At 36.5% G+C, this 25302-nt stretch overlaps 2 protein-coding genes across 2 annotated transcripts; both read right to left on the minus strand.

Moving 5' to 3' along the window:
* Nucleotides 1–889: 889 nt before the first annotated feature.
* Nucleotides 890–10858, minus strand: LOC132191955 (ras-related protein RABE1c). The gene is made up of 8 exons (XM_059607101.2): nucleotides 10640–10858; nucleotides 3789–3861; nucleotides 3606–3706; nucleotides 2037–2102; nucleotides 1790–1887; nucleotides 1639–1701; nucleotides 1361–1453; nucleotides 890–1277 (listed from the first exon to the last, which is right to left on the minus strand). The coding sequence occupies exons 1-8, from the start codon at nucleotides 10710–10712 to the stop codon at nucleotides 1194–1196; spliced, it is 651 nt and encodes a 216-aa protein (XP_059463084.1). The 5' UTR covers nucleotides 10713–10858; the 3' UTR covers nucleotides 890–1193.
* A 3424-nt stretch (nucleotides 10859–14282) lies between these two features.
* On the minus strand, nucleotides 14283–24997 carry LOC132192044 (Ankyrin repeat family protein). Its single transcript, XM_059607232.2, has 6 exons — nucleotides 24729–24997; nucleotides 15351–15442; nucleotides 15172–15250; nucleotides 14960–15054; nucleotides 14642–14737; nucleotides 14283–14567 (listed from the first exon to the last, which is right to left on the minus strand). Exons 1-6 carry the CDS (start codon nucleotides 24898–24900, stop codon nucleotides 14487–14489), a joined length of 615 nt encoding a protein of 204 aa, XP_059463215.2. The 5' UTR covers nucleotides 24901–24997; the 3' UTR covers nucleotides 14283–14486.
* Between the last annotated feature and the right edge of the window lie 305 nt (nucleotides 24998–25302).

Below are 25302 nucleotides of genomic sequence, written 5' to 3' on the forward strand. Positions count from 1 at the left end.
TTTTTTTTTGGGAAAATATTTTCAATTGTAATCATTTTTCATGAAAATTATTTCAGCGAAATATTTTCCATTTAAAAAATGATTTCAACTGAAAACATTTTCCAACATTCAATCATATTAACCTATAAATATCAACTTGCATAAAAATATTAATATAAAACAACTAAACAGAATCAAGGGTTAGTTGTGACTGTCATGTTAACATTGTAAGATAAAAATATAATTTCTAACATTACTCTTTCATATAAGTTAAGGAGCATCGAGGAAGAAAGCGAGATTGTGAAGTGGAGCTGCAAAGCAAGAATGTAAAAATAGGAGGTCATCGAGGTGAGATTGAGATCCACTGCAATTGTCTATCCATGCATATTGCTTGCAATTTGGATAGATAATTGTAAGAGGACCATTGTGGAACCCACTTGTCCAAATAAATTTTCTAACAACTCGAGACTTGCTAAGGCAAGTAAACCCCTTAAAAAACTCTCCCACAATTGCTTGCCCAATGAGAAATAGTTTATACAAATGAGAAGCATAAATAATTTTACACGTTATGAAGGTTAATTTTTTTGGTCAACTAAAAAAATTTTCAAGTTGACCAATATTTTAAGCAGTGCCAAGCACTCAAAAATAATGATAATATAACTTTTTCCAGAAAATATTTTACATTTGAAACAAACGGGCCAGCGAAATTGTTAGTGAGAGGATCATTTGAGGCTTGCTGATGAGAGGATCATTGTGCTTTGCCCTCACCAATGTCGCTTCTCTGGGTCACCAATGAATGTATATTCATCCCAAATACTTCAAACAAGAGGACTGCATCTCTAATATTTTATTGCTTTAGAAAAAAAGGAACAGGCATCAAGGCCAATTACCTCTAAATAACACATGTACAGAACAAAGAAATAGAAAGAGACTTGTATTTTTTTTAATTGAGGAAATAGAAAGTCACAAGGACAAGCGCCCCAGCTATTTAACTAAGCAGGATGCAGGTCATTATTTCAACTTACATAAATAAAAGCGTTTGCAGAATTTCCACCCCAGAGATTTTGGGAGCAAAAGCAACACCCATAATGTTACAATAGTGGAGCAGAAGGTGCTGCCAGTTCGCTTAGCGAATTGGAACCAACTCCCCAGAATTGAGGAACTACATAACACATGCAATGCAACTTCATATCGATCCCGGTCCTCTAGATACCTCATGAGCCGCAGCACGTTGATTTTGCTGAAGCAGCAGTTGAGCTTGTGGCTGCATCAGGTTTGCTGATCTTCAGAGTTTGGGGCTGCACGACGGAAGCATATGTCAAAACACAATCTGCAATATCGCTCTGCGTTCCCATTGAAAGTGCAGGAAAACAAATCTTACCTCAGCTTTGGAGTCAGTTTCTGCAAGTCTTTGCTTTATATCTCTAGCTATTGAAAAGAAGACCTGCTCCACATTGAAATTTGTTTTTGCACTCTACACAAAAGTGTATGCAAAATGTTAGCATACCATAAGGAATCATCTCGGCGCCCCCACTGGCCAGAGGCTAATAAGATACTTTTCATGCCATTGAAACCGAGTTTCATGAGACTAGAAAAGTCAAAAAGTAATGATATATAGGCTTTGTCCCAATGTGGCCATTCTACAACATACACACTTACAGTCTCGAAAAATTTGATACCATATTCATCAGCCAATGCTTGTCCCCTCGCTGTTGGCACAGCCTACAAGAGAAATTCTACCTTAGTGATGAATATGTCAGGAAAAGAACAAACTCCTAAGAAATTTTTTTAGACAAATGTCAGTCATTACCCTTTTGCTCTCATCCATGTCAGCTTTGTTACCCACCAATATTTTGTTGACATTCTCAGAAGCATGCTGCTCAATGTTCCTGATCCAGTTCTTGATGTCTACATAAATATTGGATCAGGGGTCATGAATATGTAAAGTTTCATGTTTGCCATTTTTGTTTTCCAGTTAATCTGGCTCACCAACACTAATTGAGCTACAAAAGCCTGATAAAAGGAGCAAGTGAGAGGAAGAAGAGAAAAGGAGATACTATTAAAAGATGATTCATCCGTTACGTCGTAGACCAGCAGTATACCCATTGCTCCCCTGTAATAAGCTACAAGAAACAATTAACAACACCAAAAATTAAAACAAAGAGATATATCACGAAAAGAAAGAACAACTTCTTTTCTGAGAAAATCTAGATGATTGTTGATGTTGAAATGAGTGTCATTTTCAGAAACAGACACTTGAGAAGGTCACATAAACCTAGAAAAATATAAACCTTGAACACAGCAATATACATGACATTGTGAATCAATAACATTAAAAACCACATCTTATGTTTAAATATCCATTTTGCATGCAAGAATGCCACAGAACTATGTTTGAGTTTCTTAAAAAAATTTGTCAATACATTTAGGGTCCAAACAAGTACCAATCACAGGTTGAAACAGTTGATGTGCGTATGGCAAACCGTTTTAAAAACCAAAACAAGTGAAAACCAAAAACACCAAAAAACTAAAATCTGGAAACAACTTATACATGTTTCTGAAAACAGTTTTGGGTGTTTTCATTTAGTCTTCTTTGTTTTTCTTCCTACGTCGAGAGAAATATTATACATATTGTTATACATATAATTATATAGTATATTTAAATTTTTTACATACTTATAAAAATATTAGTATGCTTATGATATAAATTATAATATTATATAATATATACCATAAATTATTTAATATACTTATAAATTATAACTTAAAACATTATATCATATATTTATAACTTATAACACATAACACATAACACATAACATACCTTTTTTAACATACTCTTAAATTATAAGATATACTTATATGTTTATAGGTTATATATATAAATGAACTATTGTTACTTAATAACTAATATACTATATAAGCTATTTTATTAATATATGTACATATTAATAAATATATACGAGTCGAGCCGAGTTCTTACGAGTATATATCGTTTAATGATAGAGCCTAGTTTTGTGTTCACGAACATCCAGTTTAATAATCGAGCCGAGCCCGAGTATGGTCATGAGTAGTTATGTTTATTTACAACCCTACTTGCTTTACTTCCATAATAATTTCTCTTTCTCTTGTATGTTTTGCTGGGTTCCATTCCAGTGTATATATATACACACACACATACACATACCATTTTGATTGGTTTTGGGTCTTAGATTCAGCTTATTTTTTTTGTATTACTGAAAAGGGGTGGTTGCAAATTTTCAGAAATTGTTTTAAGAAAATGTTCCCAGAAGCAATTTGCCAAACATTTTTTTAGCGAAAAAACAACAGGAAATTGTTTTTTGTTTTTGTTCTCGAAATAGTTTTCAGAAACAAAAATAGAAATCGATTAGCCAAATGAGCCCTATTACATCCTCTCAAGTCTCCAACAGGTCAAATTGATGATAGAAATCTTCTAAAAATCATAGTAAAAGAGTAAAAAACCAAAGTTCAGACCTACTAATACTTAACACCTAGCATTATAGTAGGTCCTGCTCCCTGAGCTATATTTCCACGTCTTTCACAAGAAGTTTGTTTTGGAATCGATAAATTACTAAAAGAAAATACTTCATCAGATAAATATGTACCTGTTGTAATTGTACGGAAACGTTCTTGGCCAGCAGTATCCCATATTTGTAGTTTGATACGCTTCCCATCAAGCTCAATGGTCCTAATCTTAAAGTCAATCCTGATAAAGACGTTAAAACTTCAGGAAACTGCAAAAACTATGAAATAATAAGAAAACAAATTTTAAGGTTTTGAACACGCACCCAATAGTGGTAATGAAACTCGTTGTGAAAGAATCGTCAGAGAAACGTAATAGCAGGCAACTCTTTCCTACCCCTGCATATACAGAATAATAAGTGATTGAACAAGGGAAATGGCCTAAAACCATATCTTTATCATGTTGACATGGAAAATCTAATAATCTGCTGTGAAAGAGAAGAGGATCAGATTAAAGGTTATGTTTTTAACTGCAGAAAGGTAGCTATAGAGAATATGCAATTCAACAAACTCAGGGGAAGAAATTGTAATAATCATATTGTTAGAATTTGCAGCACACACAAGAAAAATATCAACAAAGAAGAAGAAGAAGCAAGAATGAAGACACAAAAATTTAATGTGGTTCGGCAAGATTGCCTACATTCACAGGCAGCAATAATGATGTTTCTTCCTTACTAGTATAAAGGAAAAAAAATACAATGAACCTCTCTCCCTCTCTTATGAAATCTCACACTACCTCTAGGAAACAATATGTATAGATGTGCCTAAGCCTAATGATATGGGCTTTCTTTACAGGCAAAAATAATCCTCTCCTAAAGAAACTAGGATTCATAATCGTAAAAGAATAGGACTCAGAATCTTAGTAGGATACACAATCCTACTAAAAAGGTATGAGGATTTCTAATCCTAGAACTACTAAAATTCCCACATTCTCCCACTTGAAGGCTAGTTTCAAGATTACCACAACGTACATGCTGCTTCATCACTATTTATCAAGTGACAACAAGCCCGAGAGAAGCTCTAGAGCAGAAAAACTTCTCTCTTGCTAGAGGTTTCGTCAAAATATATGCAATACTCTCACTAGTATGGATCTTCAATGATACAATCAACCCATACTCTAGTGTCTCGTGAAGGAAGTTATACTGAACATCAATATGTTTAGTCCGTGCATGAAACATAGGGTTTTTCGCCAAATGCAATGCACTCTAACTATCACAATGAACAATCATTCTATCTTGCTTGACGTCCAATTCACCAAGCAATCTTTTCAACCAAACAGCTTCTTTACATGCATGTGTAGCTGTCATGACTCCACCTTTGTAGTTGACAAGGCCACTACAGACTGCAATTTTGACATCCAACTAACTACACCACCAGCCAAGTTGAAAACATAGCCAGTAGTGGACGTTCTCTTATCATGAACTCCTGCAAAATCTACATCCACAAAACCAACCAAGTCGATATTCTAGCCATCATAACAAATAGCATCTTTCAAGTTGCAAAGAATCCACTTAACAGCAGCCCAATGGTCTCTGCTCAAATTCGCCATGTGCTTATTGACTACTCTCACTGCTTGTACAATGTCTAGTCTACTGCACACCATAGCAATCATAAGGCTCCCTACCACGGATGCGTATGGTACATGAGACATATTTTCCTTCTCCGCTTCAGTTGCTGGAAAATGATTAGAAGACAATTTCAGCCAACAGGAATATGGGTACTAACAACTTCAAGTTTTGCATATTGAAGTGGCATAAAACTCTTTCCGTATAACTTTTTTGAGTTATCCAGATTTTCCTGTTTATTCTGTTTGTATTTGTGCACTGCCATCCAAAGCATCTGACTAACTGCCCCCAGATCCTTCATGTCAAACTCTCTAGTTAAATGAGCTTTTAATGCTACAACACTTTGTTTGCTTGTGCCTGCAACAATCATATCATACACAGATAGTAGCAAAATAATTTTTTTGATAAATAGGCACAATGGTCAGCTTCACATCTATGGAAGCCCAAGCTCACAATGAAGGAATCAAATCGCTCATACCAACATATAGGCGCATGTTTCAAACTGTAAAGTGATTTGGTCAATTGACAAACCAGATGATTCTTGTTTTCTTCAATAAAGCCTTCGAGTTGAGTCATAAAAATTTTTTCTTCGAAATTCCCATGCATAAACGCAGTTTTGACATCTAACTGCTTTAGTTCTAAATCAATTATTACTGCCAACCCCAACACAGTACAAACAGCACTCAAGCGAACAACAGGATAATGTTTCATTGAAGTCATTGCCTGATATTTTAGCATAACCTTTCACTACAAGACGAGTTTTATGTCTATCAATATTACCATTTGCAACTCTTTTAAAGTTTGTATGCCCATCTACAACCAATAGCCTTCCTTCCTTCAAGAATTTCAACTAACTCTCGAGTTTTGTTTTTATGTAGAGTTTCTATCTACGCTCCAATGATTGAAATCCATGGATTGCCAAGCTTTTTGATATGAAGATAGCTCACCTTGTTCTGTGATATAAGCATAACATGTTTCATAATCTTGAAGCCAAAAGGTAGACCTATGAACTCTTTTTTTTTTTTTTTGGTAAGTAAAAGAAAAGTAAAACACGTCGACAGCAGGAATTTTATGACAGTGGTAAAAGAAAAGAATAGATCTATGAACTCTATTAGGGCAAATTTTATCACTTTGAGTTTCAGCTTCAGAAATATGCTCAACATCGCCAACAACTTCAATTGACTCGCTATCTCCCCTCGCAGACACATCTTGCATCTTCTGAAAAGATTCAACTTCAAACTTTTTATTAACGGGATCTAGCTGTACTTTCTTTTTCTGCAATGAATCTTCTTTAAACACAACATCTCAGCAAATAATGATTTTGCGGTCGGTAGGATCCCACAATCTATAGCCCTTCGTTTCATTTGCACAGTCAAGAAAAATACACTTTCTGGATTTTGCATCCAATCAAGTTATTTGCTCTTCAGGAATCCCGAAGTAAGACTCACAACCAAATACTCAGAGAACAGAATAATTCAGAGGCTTCTTGAACCATACCTCTTCAGGAATTTTACCGTTAAGAGCAGTACTCGATGCGTGATTAACAATTAAGCAAACCATGTTAACAGCCTCAGCCAAAATTTTTGCTTTAACCCTACAACACTTAACATAATCCTAGCATGATTCAACAAAATACAATTCATGCGTTTTGTCACACCATTTTGTTGTGGTGTACCAAAAGTTGTATACTGTTTGAAAATTCCATTCTCACAACAAAATACTTTGTATTCATTCATAATATATTTGGTTCCATTATCAGTTCTCATACACTTAATCTTCTCCCTGTTTGGTTCTCAACCAAAGGCTTAAAATTTTTAAAACAGGAGAAAGTGTCGCTCTTCCTTTTGAGCATATAAACCCAAACTTTTCTAGAAAAATCGTCAACAAAAGAAATAAAGCAATACGAACCACCAATGGATTCATCAGAAGACTCCCATGTATTAGAATGAATTAAATATAATACATTTTTACTTTTGATTGTAACCGAAGTAAAGTAAGTTCTATGATGCTTACCAAACATGCAATCTTCACAAAAACCCAAATCAACATATTTTAAGCCCAGAATCAAATTACGATCCAAAAGTACCCTTTAGTCCTTGCTTGCTCATGTGTCCCAAACACTTGTGCCATGTCATGATTGACTCTGTCACTGCATTAGTCACAATAGCATTGCTACAGTATCTCCAATCAGTCGGTACAAACCTCCAATCAATTGGCTATCAGAATGAAGCAGGTGTTGGAATCGCTCATTTTGAACAATCAGAATGCATTTATAGGAAGGAGACAAATCCTAAACTCAGTTCTCAAAGCAAATGGGTATCGGGACAGCAGGTTGAAATCAAGAATTCCAAGTGTTATTTGTAAGCTAGATTTGGAGAAAGCTATAGCTGCGTCACCTAGGAGTTCCTCCTCTATCTCTTTGGGCGTCTTGGCTTTGGTTCTAAATGGAAGAAATGGATGTCTGCTTGTAACCCCATGGCTCGATTATCTATTCTAATCAATGGTAGTCCTCAAGGTTTCTTTGGTAGCTCCTGGGACCTCCACCAAGGGGATCCTCTCTCACCTCTCCTGTTAGTGATTGTCATAGAAGCTCTCAATAGAATCCTCTCTAAAGCTATGGTTGGTGATTACCTATCGAGATTCAGAGTAAGCATTCAAAATGCGGCCCCGTTGGAAATATCACACCTTTTTGCAGATGATACGCTTATTATGTGTGCTGCTGGCTGTGATCAAAATGCTAAATCTCTGAGTAAGCATTCAAAATGAGGCACGAAGGAGATGTTGCTGCATCAAGAAGAGCTGGCCAGTATTCTCAACGGCAACATCTCCTTTGTGCCCTTGATTTATTTGGGACTTCCATTGGGTGCTTTTTTAAGTCAAAAGCTATATGGTACAGGGTACTTGAGAAAATGGAAAGAAGATTGGCTAGCTAGAAGAAGATTTACTTGTCTCGAGGTGGTTGTCTTCAAAATGATAATAATACTCCACTGTGATGTGAATTGACCCGCTTGTTAAGTTTTAAAAATTAACCTCATTAGGTATTCAAAACTTTACTTGTAAATCTCTTTCATCACCCAAGTGCCTTGGTGTGAAATAGATGGATTTTTAAGTTTTATGTGCAAAACGTCACTTAGTCGTCAGATGGATGTTCTGACGTCTACTTAAGTTGATGATTGATCCACCTTTTATAATATTTTCAAGCACTAACAAGTTGCACCAAACATCCTTACTAGACTAAAAATAGAATGAAAATAAGAACCTCAACGAAAATCACCAAGGCTCTGTTTGACAACTGGTTTTTGGGTAACGGCGTTGGCTATGTACTGTTCAATCACTTTGAAATTATCTGCCAAAAGCTGCAGGAGTTAATTTGGTTGGAGCCCCTTCAAATGGACATTCTTTGGGATGGTCTAAGAGGTGTGCCCAAGTTTCATACAGTGAAATAGAAGACTATCTGCTCCTTAGTTCCCCATGGAAGGGTTGGGAGTTAAAAACCTCATACTTTTTCACTTAAGCTTTACTTGGTAAATGACTTTGGAGATTCGTGAAATAGGAGACTTCTCTATGGTGAATGGTGATTGTTGAGAAGTATGGGGTCCAAAGTGGGGCTTGGCATTCGGAGGAAGCCCAAGGGCCCTATGGGGTATGCCTTTTTCCTCAAAACCCTTTATCAATGGACAACCATTGTTGTTCGTTTTCATTCTTCTAGCTTTCAGGATTTTCTTGATCTTTTTACTTTTTCTGTTTAGGTGTCTCTCTTGCATACTTCATGTGTAGTTGGGTTGTGTCCTTTCGCTTTTTTATAAAATTCCGATTACTTATCAAAAAGGAAATATTAGGAATGGCTGGAAAATCTTCTCCAATTTTGTCACCTTCAAGGTTGGGAGCAGGTATGGTATTCAGTTTTGGCACGATCCTTAGTGCAGCAAAGATGCTCTCAAATATTCTTTCCCAGAACTGTATGTGATAGCTCATGACAAAGGCCTTGGTGTCGGATTACTTGAAATCCTCAAGAACCTCTATTCATTGGGATCCGAGTTTCATCAAGGTAGTCGAGGATTGGGAGTTGGTATAGATTTTTATAGACCCTAGCCAGCAACCTTGACTTTGCAGTGAAAACCTATGATAACACTTTATGCTGGAGAGCCATGCTCATTCCCCCGAAAAAGTGTTTGGAAGGTTAAGGTCCCACCACTCATTGCATTCTTTACATGAATGGCAGCTTGGGGTAGAATTCTTGCTGTTGATAATCTTAGAATGTGGGGTTTCACTCTTGTAAAGTGTTGTTTCCTTTGCAAAAAGAATTAAGGAAATTGTCAATCACCTACTCATCCATTGTAAGTACTCTGGCAACCTATGGCACTTGGTTCTTCAACTTATTCAGAGTTTCATGGGTGATGCCTTGCAACATGCCAGAACTACTTCATTGTTGGAGGACTCAAGGGTGGAGACATCCCAAGGAAGCAATTTGGAAAGTTATTCTGACGTTCTTAATGTGAAGCATTTAGAGAGAAAGGAACCGATGTCTATTTGAGAACTGCAAGTCTAAGGTGCTTCATTGAAAACCCTCTTTTGAGATCTCTCTTGGATTGGGTAGTAACTTATGTTCTTAATTTCTCCTCTTCAAATATTTTAGATCTTGTTAACTTTTTAGATTCCAAACACCTTTAGGGTAGTTATTTCTTTTGCATACTTTCGTGTACAAGGACTTTGCTTTTAATAAATTATTATTCAGAAAAAAAAAAAAAAAAAAAGAATTTACCAAATCATAATCATATAAAAGTACAAAATAGTCAAGAACAAGCAACGCTGGTCCCCTCCCCAAAGTTAAAATAAACCCACATCCAAACTAACCACAAAATTCTTGAAATAGACGGTAGCACAAGAAAGTAGTTAGATATGATCGGACAAGGTCATACTACTACGCATAAATAGTCATCAAAATAATGGTATTGTCATAAATTTCCCACCATCAATACCCAACTTATTCACCAAAGTCAAATACTGGTAATATGATGTTCAAAAACTTTACCACAATGTGTAAAGGCCTTTCGAAAAATTAACAGGTTTAGGAGACAAACAAAATTCAAAGAAAAAGAGAAAAGAACCAAACTTCAAGAGTCATTATCATTCTGAAAATTTCGCTAAACATGCGATCCACCCTCTTCTCCAGTGCACTTTCCCTAACGTTAAATCCCACATAGGTTGCAACTATGATAAAACGTTCTAATAATTGGTTGCCTAAGAACTTTAAGAAAAATAATTCCCATTTGTTGTTCAAAGTAACGAAAACCCACTTAAGCCTAGCTAAAAAGTTTCTCAGACTCAGTTTCTCAGGCCCCAAACAATGGCTAATCGAATAACTCAAAATAAATAAATAAATAAATAAAAGAGATCTCTTTTTTCCTTTCCTTCGTTTTCTCAGCAACCAAACAAATAACATGACTACATAATAATTAATCTCGATCCGGGAATCAGATTAAAGAGCTTAACAAAAAGTAAAACTAGAAAAAACAGAAATGAGTAAGTTAGAGATTATATCAGAGACTTACCACTATCGCCGATGAGGAGGAGCTTGATTAGATAATCGTAGTCGGCTCGAGCTCTAGCCGGCGCAGCCGCCATTTCCGAGCCGTTTGTTCAGCCCCTCCTATTGCTCAGCAGTCTCTCTCCTTGCCTTCCTAGCTGAAACCCTCCCTCTGAGATCGACCAGGCTACTTCCAACTAAAGCTCGGCACTCTCTCTCTCTCTCTCTCTCAACCGGAGTCTCTGGCTATGACAACCCAACCAGAGTTAAATCTGAATCCGTCTCTCTGCTAGGGAGTAATCTCCTGTGTCTCGGGCGAAACTTTGGGAAAGGCTGTTTGGATTACGTGGCATTTTTTTTTGTCTGTGATTGGTTGCAGTGTATAGTGTGGGTCTTGTAGTGGGAGTTCGGAAAGGGCTGAATGATGTGGTACGTGTTCCTTCTCGAAACAGAATTTTTTCTTGGTTCAAATAAACCCGAAAATATCATAACAGTATCTTCCGTTCAAATAAATTAAAAAATATTCAATTATTTATATTTAAGGATAATTTTATTTTTTTACTTTTTAAAAGAAAAAAATACCTATTAAATATGATTAATCAGATACTTTTCAATTTATTTGAACGAGAAGTAGTATACTTCTTAAATTTTTTTTTCAAAAGATAATTTTCAAATGATGTGTCACTATCTCATGAAATTTATTATTTTAAAAAGTGTGTCACTAAATTATGAGATGGTAATACATTATTTGAGAACCAACTTTTAAGAAGAAATTTTGAAATGTATAGCATTTCTCTATTTAAAGTGAAGATGATCCAAATTCTTTCTTCTTGTACGGGTTTCATGTTTGACTTCTCTAACTACATTAAATGAAAGCCATTATTTTTGGCATTTTTTAAGAAAATATAAGATCATGTCATTCATTTGGTACGTTTTCTCTTATTTTACATTTTTTTTTTAGCACTAATTTAGTTATATCGAGACCTATTATTAGATTGTCCAACTTTTTTTTTTTTTTTTTTTTTAATTTTTTTTTTTTTTATCCGTTTCCGTTCCCCTTAAATTTAAGAAGAAAAAAAAAGGAAGAGGAGTTTGGCATGTAGGCATTTTCTTGTCCACATAATGGACTTATGGACACAGTAGATTACATTTGTCAGAGTTAACTGGCTCCGGTACAGCAGTTGGTCGTTCAGTTAATCGTTAAGGTTTCTCATATTTTTTATCTTAGCCATCAAGTGCATCTAAGAGTTTAAGCTATGCCACGTGTCCACTTGTATCAAAACCAAAATACAAACACAAACACACTTAATTATATAAAATTTGAATTAAAAATAATTAATTAACTTTTTTTTTAAAAAATAAATTAAATTAAAAAAAAGGCTGGGGCAGCCTCGCTTTGAGGTGGTTTCTCCCTTTTTATTTTTATTTTTAAAAAATTAATTAATTAGTTTTTTCATTCAGATTTGATATAATTAAGTGTGTTTGTCTTTGTTTTTTTGATTTTAATACAAGTGGACACGTGGCATAGCTTAGACCCTTTGATATAACTAAGGGATAAGACATTTTTTAAGTAATGGGAGGGGATTCGGATCCAGGTATAAATCATAGAGTACACCATATTATTGTCAAACTGTTCGGATTGGCATTGGACAATTATCATTTAGTAGATAGGAACGGTAACAAAAATTAATTAATGTGAAAAAAAAAGAGTAAAAAGTAAAAAGTGAAAAGTAAAAATGTTTGGTATGAAAAAATAAAAACAATTTTTTTTTTAAGTGATTTTTTCATTTAAATAATAATAAAAAGTGATTGCTTTGATGTAAAAAGTAAAAATATTGAGAGTTAATTTTTTTAGATGATTAGTAACAAGCTCTTGTCAAATGGTGCCCTGGTTATTTGATCATGGATTTAAAAAGAACTCCAACATATGTATAATTATTCCATGCCAATTATAGATTTTATAATTTTTATTCATGTAATTAATTCACAATATTGACGGAGTAGTTTTAATTATTTTTTTTTTTTTGAAAAAAAATAATTAATTAATTGATACTATTACCATGTCAATATTGTGGAATAAAAATGACGTTTATAACATCACTCTTTAGTAATATTAATTAGAGGCATTAGTTGGGAACTTGGGGAAAGACAAAATGGCCAACTTAAGAGCAGCCGGCAACCATTACCTTGTCCAAATGTCTTTTAAGTCTTTTTGGACTGTCTTATATATCTTAAGAGTCACAAGGTTGTAGGCGTGTAGCTTAGGTCCTAGGATTTCATTTTGTTAACTGTATACGTGTGGTGAATATGTTGCTATGACGTTTAAATTTTTTAAATAAAGTTATACTATTAAATGTAATAAAATAAAATATTGACCATAACTTTTCTTCATTTCAAGTAAAAGGGAGATAAATTTATTCATTCACCAATGCTTTCGTGTCCATATATCTATATATATATACCACCATTACAAGGACACGTCATCAAATATTGTTTCAACAGTGATTTGCTTCCATTTCATTAACCCCCAATACTCTCCGAGACACTGGAGGAGAACCAAAAAGGAGAAAAAAAGGTGGCTGCCCTCATTTCAAGGTTCAGCAATGGAGTATAACCTTCATGGCCGCCTCAAATTTTGGTTTGGTTTTTGTTTTTGTCTTTTTTTCAAAGAAAGTTTTAGGAGAGAAAACTTGTGTCTGCCTTGATAAGATACCACTACTTAGATAGATAACATATTTCAAGTTATTAGATATAACAAACGATTGGACTCCCCTAATGACAGAATCCCCAATTTCCCCAATTCATTTATGAGAGATCGAGCTCCAACAAAATTGGAAAGAACCCCACACAAGGTAGGCATATATTGGACACGGCTTTTTTTTTTTTTTTTTTTTTCAATGCGGGAGAGAGGAAAAAGTGGAGTTACAAAGGTGGGTCTTTCCTACATATTGGAGACGGGCTTGTGGGTAGGGTTAAAGGTTTTTAACATTTCTAACATTTTCTTTTCTTCTGGGAAGAGAGAGAGAGAGAGAGAGAGTTTGTTTAGGTATTGGGGAGTCAGCCTTGCTTCAGTCAAGAGCCTTTACCATTATAGGTAACCTGAAACTTCTTCAGCAATTCAACAGATGAGACTTCTTTTCACTCTATTTCTCTTCCCATTATCTCCAGCTGTAGGCTTTACAATCCAAGTGAATGGGCTCAAAGCCTCCTGGGTACAAGTTTATGTCAATTTTTAGCAGCAACTCATAAAATGATGTTCCTTACTCTAGCTTCAAATGGACAGCCTAACTTGAGAGTGAGCTTTCCCTCCATCAATACTCAAACCATTAGATTAAATGGCTTTCCATCATTGTTGGTACATTTGGAAACTGCTCACCAGCCCAACCAGACTAACCAGCAGTGAGAACTCAGAAATGTTAATGTTGCTGAAGTAATGAGAGAGCAAAGCCCAGAATGTTGAAACCCCTACCTTAGTTAGATATGCACAAGCACACCGCACGCATATGCACGGTAATAAGACGTGTCCCGCCCTAAAACATTGCATGGATTTCAAGGAAAGTCTATTCTGTCAAATGCTCTGCCGGACCTAGTTTGGACCAGGGTGGTGGTGATACTTGTCGTTCAAGCTAAAAGGGAATGATCCGAAAAAATCATCAACAAATATAATCAACTAACAAAAACGGTTTGTTATTAGACCATGATATTTGATTTGTCTAATGCAGCTCTAAAAGTAAAACCAATATTAGGCAATGATTGATCACGATCTACAAGATATGTTGTTACCTACCTATATAGCAAAGAGACCAACAAGAGCAGTGCCACAATCTTCAGAAAAACAAAAATTTGACATTTCAGCAAGTATTTGGTAAAGCCTACTCGCATGCCACAGCACCAGCAGCAGCATCCAGAATACTCCTAGCTTCTGTGCCTGGCTCAGCTAGCTCAATTGGGGTCTGCCGAAGTAATGATTAACTATAAACTCAGACAAGGAAGAAACTAACTTCAAACTTCCGCTTCAAATACTAACCTTTCCACAAGTGTTTGGTTGTGTAAGAGAAGCCCCAGAAGATACTAACAACCTTATAACACCAGCGTGCTCACCTCTTGCTGCATGATGCAGAGGCTGTAAAAGTAATTTCAATATGATGATCAAAAACTAGAAAAAGTAGGCTAGTTAGAGAAAAATAAAATAAAATAAAATCTGTGAATTTTTGAACCACTGTGCATTCTTCTATGCCAAGCAGACAGGATTGGCATGATTTTAACAAAGGTGTCACCAGCCGGTTAAAGAGTGGAACCTCTTGTTAAAACTACGGAAGAGTGCTAAGGTTTGATATATACTCACAGTATCACCTTCTGCATCAACTGATTCTAACATCCTCTTTATGCACTCTGGGTCATTAGCAGTATTCAACAGAAGCTGGGCTATCTCGACAAATCCTGCAATAGTCGGTGGAGAAAGAAAGAGACAAAATAGAATTAACATCAATATAGAATCATACAATCGGTCCAGGAAAAAACAGTTTTGCACGACTGTTAGAAGTGGTTAAGTCTAACCCCCTGCACAAGCATCATGAAGAGGAATTGCACCGTCTTCATCCTCAACCTCTACGTTTGCTCCTCTTTCCAAAAGTAGCTGTATTGGAAAAGAGAATCCATATTTTTTACAAGGGTTTATTATGACAGAAACATAAATAGAAAAAAAGAAGTAACACAGAGAAATAAGACCAACTGACCCGGACACAGGGCAAATGGCCATAGAGACATGTCAGATGCAGAGCCGTGTCCCCATCTTCCACAGGTTCATCAATGCTACCAGTCAAGTTATCTGAACTCATTCAAAGATAAAAGAAAGCATTATCAGAAAGCTGACCCAAACAGGATATTTAAATGCCAAGCAAAACCAAAACCATGATGCTGTTCTCCATGGCATTTGAAGACGCAATTCCCTGTGATAGGGTCATTTCTAGAAATTGAAAGAAGTTTCCTACCTAATACTGTCTAGACTCATGTAATAATGTCATATCTAACACACATCAAATGCTGCAGCAGAGTTCGAGTTCCAAAGGACACCTAAACATTCTAATTTTTTATTCAATGTAATCACAAAAAATTGGCAGAAGGATTTAAAACATAAAACCCAATTTAACTTATATGACAGATTGTCAAGTCTGATAGACGAACCAGTCAACCACCAGTCCATATTTGTTTCTACCATTGACTGAACAAGTGAGTAATGACTAATGCGGCAATTAGTAATAACAAATGAGCTTCAATTATGAATCCTTTGACAAAGTAACCCATTGGGTAACCCCTTAGTTTAAGCCCTAATACCTAAACATGCTCAAGTCAACAATTCATACTGCATAATTTTAATACTGCAAACCTTTGGGTTGGAGCAAATCCACCTATGTTGTACAGATCCTTCTAGGATCATACTTTTTCTTTTATAAGTAATTCAATCGCAACCCATATACATATAGAGTATACAAGAGAAATACTGACTTGGAGAGAAGAAAAGGAACACAAATTCAGAAATTCTACAAAAAGTTAGCAAAGGGAGAACTATTGATAGCAACCATCCACCCATAAAAAGTTTTGAACAATGTGTCTTTTAACTCTACCACCGTTCCTCTGACAATCTTTAAAATTTCGGGAATTGTGTTCTTTATAAATGCACCACATCACACAATGGTGATTTTAGGGTTTATGCCCTAAAAGCCAAATCCTATTGTATACCATTTTGATTTATTAAATAAAGTTGTTTATTTTCTTAATTATATTGAACATTGGGCATCTTATATTTTACATGTGCATATTATTTTGTATATATACATGTAATCCTTAAATTATATTGAATATGGTTTAAGGTGTGTTAATGAGATTATCACACAAAAGATTAAACCATAAATCTAGTAACTTGAATTGAACATTCCATTTGATAAGACTATACAATATCAATCATAATAACCTATTTTGATCAGGGAAGTGGAGACTTTTTATTGGTATGTTGGCATGGTAACAATGCACTGAACGCACCACCTAAGTTGTTATTCTATATATAATTGGTGTCAATAAGTATAATTTAACTCATGACAGCTTATAGTAATATTGACTCTTAATCCTAAAAGAATGTGAACTCAAATGTCAAGTAAAGGTCACTTTGATAAATTTAGGAGTGAGATCTTAGTCAAAATCTCGGTGTATTGGGTGATCACATGTAGCATTGTGACAACACTACTCCTTAAAAGAGAATTCATAATCCTTTGATTTAATCAAAGCGACGTAAAATATCCTCTTAAGATAAATTTAATGGGAATTAATTATTCTGAATCTTTGGTCAGTGTATTTCAGAAAGGAGTTACTAAAATTAAATGTACTAAACAAAATGATTTCAGGAGTATAAGAATAATCAAAAGATTAAATCGGGTACTCAATGATTAAGAGATAGTGAATTAAAGAGACAGTTTATTTATGAATTTAATTCAACTATGGATATTTTATGGAGTCAACTGCAATTATAGGATGTCACTGAAGTTTTGATTAATCAAAATAAATACTAAAGTGCAATTATAATTTTTTAGTGGAATAAATCGTAATCTAAGAAAAGTCATGAGATGAAAAGTGTCCTAGGCCTATTGGAAATAGTTATATTTTCCTTTTAAGTTCCTTCTCAAGCCGATTATTATCCCTTATTGGGCTTAATCTAATTACATAAGGAAAACTCTAGTGGCCATGTATCTAGGTTTTCTAAGTCCTGGTTTGATAAGGAACCTAGTCCTACCTTCACTTAGAAACACAAGCCTATTTAAAGGGGTCTTGTGTTGAATTAGAGCCCACTCTTTTGGTCTCATAATCAAAATTGAGGAAAAGATTTAGAGGTCTCCAAACCCTAGTGCAACACGTGTGGATTAAGGAGAAGCAAGAGGAATCAAATCAGCCACATCACCAAGGTTGCCGACATTGTGCAAGGTAGTGTTCTAGCCTTTGCAAATTTTTGTTTTGCTTTTAATCTTTTACTATGATATCACGATGCTTGTTCTTGGACTTTTTCACTATATCATTGAGATATAACCCCAACAAGTGAGCCTTTTTCCAAGCTTCTAAATTACAGTGACTACCGAACTGGCGACTCCAACTAGCCAAAAACTCCACCACCCGATTGGGCATTACCCATTCCATCATGAAAAGACAAAAAACCGATATTCACAATTCTCAAGCAACTCCACAATGAAGCAAAAGATGATTGACGGATTGCCCATTGTTCCTGCACATGCAACACTAGATCATCACTATTATGTGCCTCTTTCTTAAATTACCCAAGGTCAGGATCCTCCCTAACACTATTGTTCACACAAAGAAAGCCACTTTTGTAGGTGCCTTATTTTTTCATAGTTCTTCCGTGGGAAAGAAAAACCAGTAAGGGGCTTAGCACATGATAAAATAATCTGACCTTGAATGTCTGCCTTTCGGAGGGGAGCCAGAAAGATATTATCCTCACCACCTTGATTCAACCTGATAGAGTACAGAAGATTGAAGAAAGAGGAGGCCATCTCTATCTCCCAATCTTGCAAGGATTTGATAAAGGTGATATTCCACTGATAGGTGTTGTTCACAACAACATATGGTCTACCATCGAGGGCCCCTTGAAATGGGCAATACTATGTAACACCGGGACAGAATCGTTCAATGTATGGCCTCTACACCATATGTCATGCTACAATCAAGTCTTAAGCCAATCTCCCACCTCATCTTACAAATCTGGAAAAATTACCCACCCCCCCCCCCCCAACAAATTTTTTTCACACCCCTTCACCATAGGACCCGTACACCACATTGGAGCAACGCCCTCCCGCATGCTTTCATATTTAGCTTCTAACACTGATTTCCACAAAGCCTGCCTCTCTGTGACGTAACACCAAAGCCATTTTCCCAAGAGAGTTAGGTTAAATATAATCCAGTTCCTAACCCCCAAACCTCCTAAGGAAATCAGAGTACAAATCTTGAACCAATTGACTAGATGGAATGTAAAATCATCCTACTTCGTCCCACAGGAAATCTTGTTGAATTTTATCAATACGGTTAGAAACACCAACTTGGAAGGGAAAAAAGGGACAGAAAATACATAGGCAAATTGGAGAGAGTACTTTTAATCATAGTAATCCTACCACCTTTTGACAGATAAAGTCGAGTAATGCTTCACGTCCCTCTTGTATCCTTCCAAGAATGATGTGGCTTTTAAAATTACCGTTGGGCTTGTGATTTATCATTATTAGATTTAGATCAAATGATGATTTTAAAAGCTACCTCTTTTTTGAGTGGCACAAGAGGGACTTATAAAATTACTCGATAAAGCTGCTTCCAACCTGCCAAACGAAGTTTAATAATGCCATCCTAAATAGATTTTGCCTTAAACGGAGCTCCCAACGGCAAGCCCATGTACTTTATAGGCGTTAATAGGTTTGTAGTGATAAGATTAGAGGAAGAAGAGGAGACTGCTATATTATTCAGCTTGTTCTTAACCTAATACAAACATCCTAACATATAAGATTAGGGAAATATCATAATGACCAAACTACCCTCAAACCCTAATGACTTACTAACCCTAATAACTCTTCTAACACTCCCCTCAAGCTAGACCATATAAATCCAGCTTGGAAGAAACAAGCAAACGAAAAACATATATACAAACATACTCTAACGCTCCCCCTCAAGCTAGAACAACTTAGAGCACACAATACAAAGACTCATAAAAATAACAAGAAAATTTGCTAAAACTTCAATGCCAGTCGAAAACTGCAATAGGCGATCGGATCTCGCCGAAAAACACCAAGGCCGATAGGATCTCGCTGGAAAACAACAAGGACCAATCGGAACCCATCGCAAAACACCAAGGGCAATCGGATCTCGCCGCAAAACACCAAGGGCAGTCGAATCTCACCGCAAAACACCAAGGCCGGTAGAATCTCGCCGGACAGCAACAACCAGTCGGAAACCACCGGAAAACACCAAGGCTGGTCGGATCTCAACGCAAAACACCAAGGCTGGTCGAATCTCAACAACTAACAACGATCACATTTCACATGATCAACCAACGAGTCTCGCCAGAACTAGCATGATACAGGCAGAACATGCCGGAGACACCAAAACCAAGTCAAAAAATTGCTGAAAAATCAAACAGGAACCTTCACCAGAGACAGATAGAACACGCTGGCGACTTCAAACACAACAACCACAGAATCAATCGACGACCACAAAGCAACATTTCAACAACGCAGACCATGCCGACACTAACAGAATTGTTTTTTTTTTCGATGGCCACTACAACACGCTGGCGACCTTACACCAACCACCACAAAACCACCGTGAAAGCACACGGCAAACTAGTAGTTTGGTCATCGTGATATGTCCCTAATCCTATATGTTAGGATGTTTGTACTAGGTTAAGAACAAGCTGAATAATATAACATCCTCCTCTTCTCCCTCTAATCTTATTACTACAAACCTATTAGCATAGTATCAAAGCCTTAGGGTTTAGATCCTTGTCCCTTTGTTTTGTAGTCTTAGTTTTCAACTTTTTTTTTTTTTGGTAACTGTTCTTCTAGTGGCAGCACCGCCCATGTGGGCTTAGACCCTACACGGGCAATGCCTTGAAAGATGTTGTCTGTGGTTGAGTTTGAAAAAAAAAAAGAGTTTGTTGTGTGCTTTTATGGTGGTCTTTGTGGTGTTTCCTACTAGTTTTCTAAGTTTCTGGTATTTTTTGTGATGTTTGGTTTGTGGTGGTTCGTGTAAGGTGGCCAGCGTGTTGCAATGGCCATCAGAAAAGGGGAAAAAAAATCTGTCAGTGTCGACGCGGTTTGTGTTGTTGAAAAGTTGCTATGTGATCGTCGATTGATTGTGGCTGCTGTGTTTGGAGTCGCCGGCGTGTTCTGTCTGTCTACGGCAAGACTTCGGCGAAGGTTCCCGTTTAATTTTTTAGTAGTATTTCAACTTGGTTTTGGTGTCTTCGGCGTGTTCTGCCTGTATGTTGCTAGTTCCGGCGAGACTTGTTGGTTGATCACGTGAAATGTGATCATTGTTAGTTGTCGAGATCCGACCGGCCTTAGTGTTTTGCGGTGAGATCCAACCAGCCTTGGTGTTTTGCGATGACATCCGACCGGCCTTGGTGTTGTGTAGTGAGATCCGATCTACCCTTGGTGTTTTGCGGCTTGATCTGACCGGCCTTGGTGTTTTGCGATGGATTTCGACTGGTCCTTGTTGTTTTCCAGCAATATTCTATCGGCCTTGGTATTTTTGAGCGAGATCCGACCGCCTATTGCAGTTTCCGACGAGTTTTCGACCGGCGTTGAAGTTTTAGCAAACTTTCTTGTTATTTTTATGGGTCTTTGTATTGTGTGCCCCAAGCTGTTCCTGCTTGAGGGGGAGTGGTAGAGTATGTTTTTATATGTGTTTTTCATTTGCTTGTTTCTTCCAAGCTGGATTTATATGATTTATATGATTCGGCTTGAGAGAGAGTGTTAGAAGTGTTACTAGGGTTAGTAAGTCATTATTAGGGTTTAATGGTAGTTTGGTCATTGTGATATTTCCCTAATCCTATATATTAGGATGTTTGTATTAGGTTAAAAACAAGCTAAATAATATAGCAGCCTCCTCTTCTCCCTCTAATCTTATTACTACAAATCTATTAACAACAGGGCAAAGAGGACACACCCTAAAACCAAGGATATTGGCCAAGCCTCCAACATCTTTAGCGGCGCCAACGAGAACGAATCTGATATGGCCAAGTTAATTTTCAACTATGATACAACTTCAAAATACAAGAAAGGTTGGCCCAAATTACAGAGATGATCAAGATTGGCCTCACAAAAAATTAAGGTGTCACCCACAAATAAGAAATGAGACAAAAGAAGCACGTCGATATCCTTAGACACCATCAAAAAGCCTAATAAAAGTCTCCTATCCACGGTGGCAGACCTTCAATGACAACAACAAACAGCAGAAGGGATAAAGGATCCCTTGTTGAGATATCAAAGAAGCCATATAGAGATCCATTAATCAACACAAAGAACCACACCATCGAGATGCAATGAGCTATCCATTCATGTCATTTTTCCTTGAAACCACATCTCCTCAACAAATAAAATAAGAATTCTCAATTAACATGATCTTTAAGCTTTCTCTATGTCCAGTTTTCAAAGCACTCCTAGAACCCCTAATCTAACTCTACTATCGATACATTTATTTGCGATAAAGACCGAGTCTAAAATCTGTCTCTCCTTGATAAAAGCTTTATGAAACCTGGATATAACCTTTTCCAACACTACTTTCAACCTAATAGCTAGGACTTTGGAGATAATTTTATAGCCGCCACTCACAAGATTGAAAGGGCGAAAGTCCTTAATATCCACCTCCCCTACTTCCTTGAAAATAAGGACAATAAAGAGGCGTTAAGACTCCTTTCAAACTTACCCTAAGCATAGAACTCATGAAAGACATTCATTACATCTTTTAGAACTTCCCAACAAGACTAGAAAAAAAGCCAAGGATAACCATCAGGACCCGAGGCCTTATCGTCGTTTAGCACTTTCAGCACCTCCTGAACGTCAGTCTCCTCAAAAGCTCTTTCCAACCATAAAGCCTCGTCATCCTCAACATGATTAAAGTTAAGACCATCCAGCCTCTTCAAACAACTCCTCATTTTATTTTTTCAAATCAAGCTTCAAAGCTTTTAAATTGACAGCCAAGACAAAACAAGGGGATCCATGAAAACTATAAGACGACCACCACTATTTCAACTTCTCCACAAAACCCTCAAACTTTAGCCATATATTCTCAAACTTAAAGTACCCTCTACTCCTAACAACATCATTGCAATCAAGCAATAAAGGAAATTGATCCAATAAAACTCTAGGGAGCCGTTTCTGAGAAGCGTTAAGACAGTGGGTTTCCCAATAAGGAGAAAGAATAAACGTACGAATTCTGGACCTCAAAGGATCTCAGTTATTAGACCATCTGTAATTACAGCCAACAAGAGGGATACCCATGAGCCCTTGTTCAAAAATGAACTTGAAGAACTCCAACATAGCTGGGATCATACTTAATCATCAAAATGTTGGCAAGCATGCATTTTATACAAACTCAACCAATGCTTTCCTAATTTTTTTGTGCATCCTTGCAACCCCAACAAGTTGTACCACATCAATCATCCTCGTAGGCACAACCAGTCTAACCAAATGGGTACTTAATCTTTCTCTCTCTGTCTCTCGCTCTCTCTCTCTCTCTAACGAAACCAGTCTCAGCAAGTCCGGCCAACAGCGTGTGCTTCCCCCCATAGTCCATATCCAAAACTCAATGGCTAAAACAAATAAAAGGCAAGGTATAGTAACAAACCAGTATTCTACCACTACAATTGCTTGGTAAAAGGGAAAAAAAAAATCAAATATTAAGGCTCTTTTTTTTTTTGACGTAAGATATTTTAAGCTGGAGACATTTTTTTTTGGAAGAACTGCTGATTTTCCAATGTTTGGCTGTCAACCTAAAAAGCATTTTCTTGTTTGGTTCACACTGCAGTGGTTTCCAGAAAACATTTTCTGCTAATGGGGGTGGCTCCAGCAGGGTTGGTACCCATGGCAGAGGGGGTGGTCTCTGGGGTGTGACATTATGTGAGTGTTCTCCGAAAGGAGAGGTTTGAAGAGAGGAGCTATGGACGAAAAATGTTTTATGCCTTAAAAAAATGTAAACCATTTTCCAAGTGCAACCAAACACCGAAAAATACTGAAAATGTTTTACAGAAAACGTTTGATGTAAAAAAATAAATGAACCTTGAATGCTAATAACCATTTAGCTCATCAATAAACCTTCTATACTCACCAACTTTTAGTGCCAATCACACCAAATGAATCACATCCAGAAATCTCCGAACACCCCTCCACCCACCCCACCCCCCACCCAAAAAAAAAAAAAAAAAAAAAGAAACAAAGAAAGACACACAAGACATGAACACAAGGGGTATACAACTAAAAAGAATTTTTTGGTAAGTAAAGTTTAAATTAAAGAGATATGTGCCAATAGTGCATTCCAAACACTTTTATTTGTCTTTTATTTTATTCTCTTCAACCCATTTACTTGTCTTGGAACTAACCTTGAATAGTTGGCACTATCCATTGGGATACTAAAGTTATTGACATTTTCCCCACTAGCCTTTTACACATCCACATGTTATAGCCGTTGGTGATTGGATACCTTTGTAACCGTTGGATTTTAGCTTATTTTGTAAGCTAACATTCTCTTCTATAAATCCAACCAAAGAGCACTTGAGAAATTATCACTTTCTACTATGCTTCTTCCTTCTATTGGTCAAAGAAATCCTAAGAATTATCTCACAAGGGAAATAAGGGTTAGTCTAATAGCCTTCGTTCTTTGAAGTAGGTCCTTAACGAAGATAGACATTATAGTCTAATACTGAGAGGTTGCGTGTCAAGGAATCCGATCACATCGAGTTAAATGCTTCAGGAGGCATAAATCAACCACTAAAGACCAACGCTCTTGCCCGATTCTATTGCATTATGAGATTTTTTTCATACTCAAGTTTTTATCTCTTATATTTTATTTATCTTATTGTTAATTTTTGCATTAATAGTATTTACAATCAACAAAGAATTTTTGCATCATCAAAATAATTTCCAACAATTAGCATCAATCTATCTCATTTCATAATAAATAATTTTGGTAACGCTGTGTGATCATGTACAGAAAAAAAGCAGCTCTACACATTAAACCAAACAAAGTAATGCATTTGGCAAACCATGTAAATTTTCCAAAAGCGAACTGAAGGAAAAGAAATCAAAAATCCTGAATCAAATTACAAGCCTAATTTCTCATTTGCTTTCAATTTTCTCACAAAACCAATAAGAATTTCTATTCTCTTTTTCCCAGTTTTCCGATCAAAGAGACAGAGCAAAACCGTAGGCTTTACGTTTAGTTAGAAATCAAGCAAAATTAACAAAAACAGCACAGGCGATTGAACCAGTCTGATAAACTATACTACCAAAGAAGAAGCTAAAAACACGGTCGTATAAGAGAAGGAAGAAGAAGAAAAGGAAAAAGAGTAAGACCGAGGGCTAGGCGGAGGGCGTCGAGGTTGCCGAGCTCAGAGGCGGCGGCGAGCTCACGGAGGTGGGGAGGCGTGTCGGAGTCGAGCTCGATCAGACCCTCTTCTTCGAACAAAGCATTGTCTTCGTTCTCGTCGTCGTCTATCATACCGTTGCGCCTTCCAGGAACCGCCATTTTCTGGGTTTGCTATTCCTGCTTTTTCTTACGAGTTTCCAGAGGCTTGAGGCTCTATGCACGCGGGTAAATATGTTAGCAAATGAAGGGTTTAGGGGACTGCGCGTGGTAGACTAGTATTAGGTTTTTCATCCTTTCTTTTTCTTTTCTTTCTTTTTTTTCTTAAAAAAAAAAATCTAGAAACTAGAGGGGTTAACTGTTAATAATTATTAACTGCCTACCCTTTTATATATATATATATATATATATATATATATATTAATAATAATTCTAATATAATATCCAAAATTTTTGGTGTGTCATTTTCACCGTGTATGACTGTATGTATGTGAAATGAGGATAATTTCTAAAAGGAGCTAGTTTACGCCAACTCTTTTGTGCCCTCAATAGGAATCTGCCACA

This window comes from Corylus avellana, chromosome 10 (genome assembly GCF_965113065.1).
Source record: "Corylus avellana chromosome 10, dhCorAvel1.hap1.2, whole genome shotgun sequence".
NCBI classification, from domain to species: domain Eukaryota; kingdom Viridiplantae; phylum Streptophyta; class Magnoliopsida; order Fagales; family Betulaceae; genus Corylus; species Corylus avellana.

Excerpts from the sequence above, each read along its gene's own strand:
- LOC132191955 (XM_059607101.2), bottom strand. The coding sequence starts at position 10,712 with ATGGCGGCTGCGCCGGCTAGAGCTCGAGCCGACTACGATTATCTAATC. Across the intron at positions 2,103-3,605 it reads TTTCCGTACAATTACAACAG|CTTATTACAGGGGAGCAATG; the intron begins GTACATATTTAT and ends TGTTTCTTGTAG. Across the intron at positions 1,278-1,360 it reads AAACTGACTCCAAAGCTGAG|CCCCAAACTCTGAAGATCAG; the intron begins GTAAGATTTGTT and ends TCCGTCGTGCAG.
- LOC132192044 (XM_059607232.2), bottom strand. The coding sequence starts at position 24,900 with ATGGCGGTTCCTGGAAGGCGCAACGGTATGATAGACGACGACGAGAAC. Across the intron at positions 15,251-15,350 it reads GCCATTTGCCCTGTGTCCGG|CTACTTTTGGAAAGAGGAGC; the intron begins GTCAGTTGGTCT and ends TTTCCAATACAG. Across the intron at positions 15,055-15,171 it reads TCATGATGCTTGTGCAGGGG|GATTTGTCGAGATAGCCCAG; the intron begins GTTAGACTTAAC and ends CGACTATTGCAG.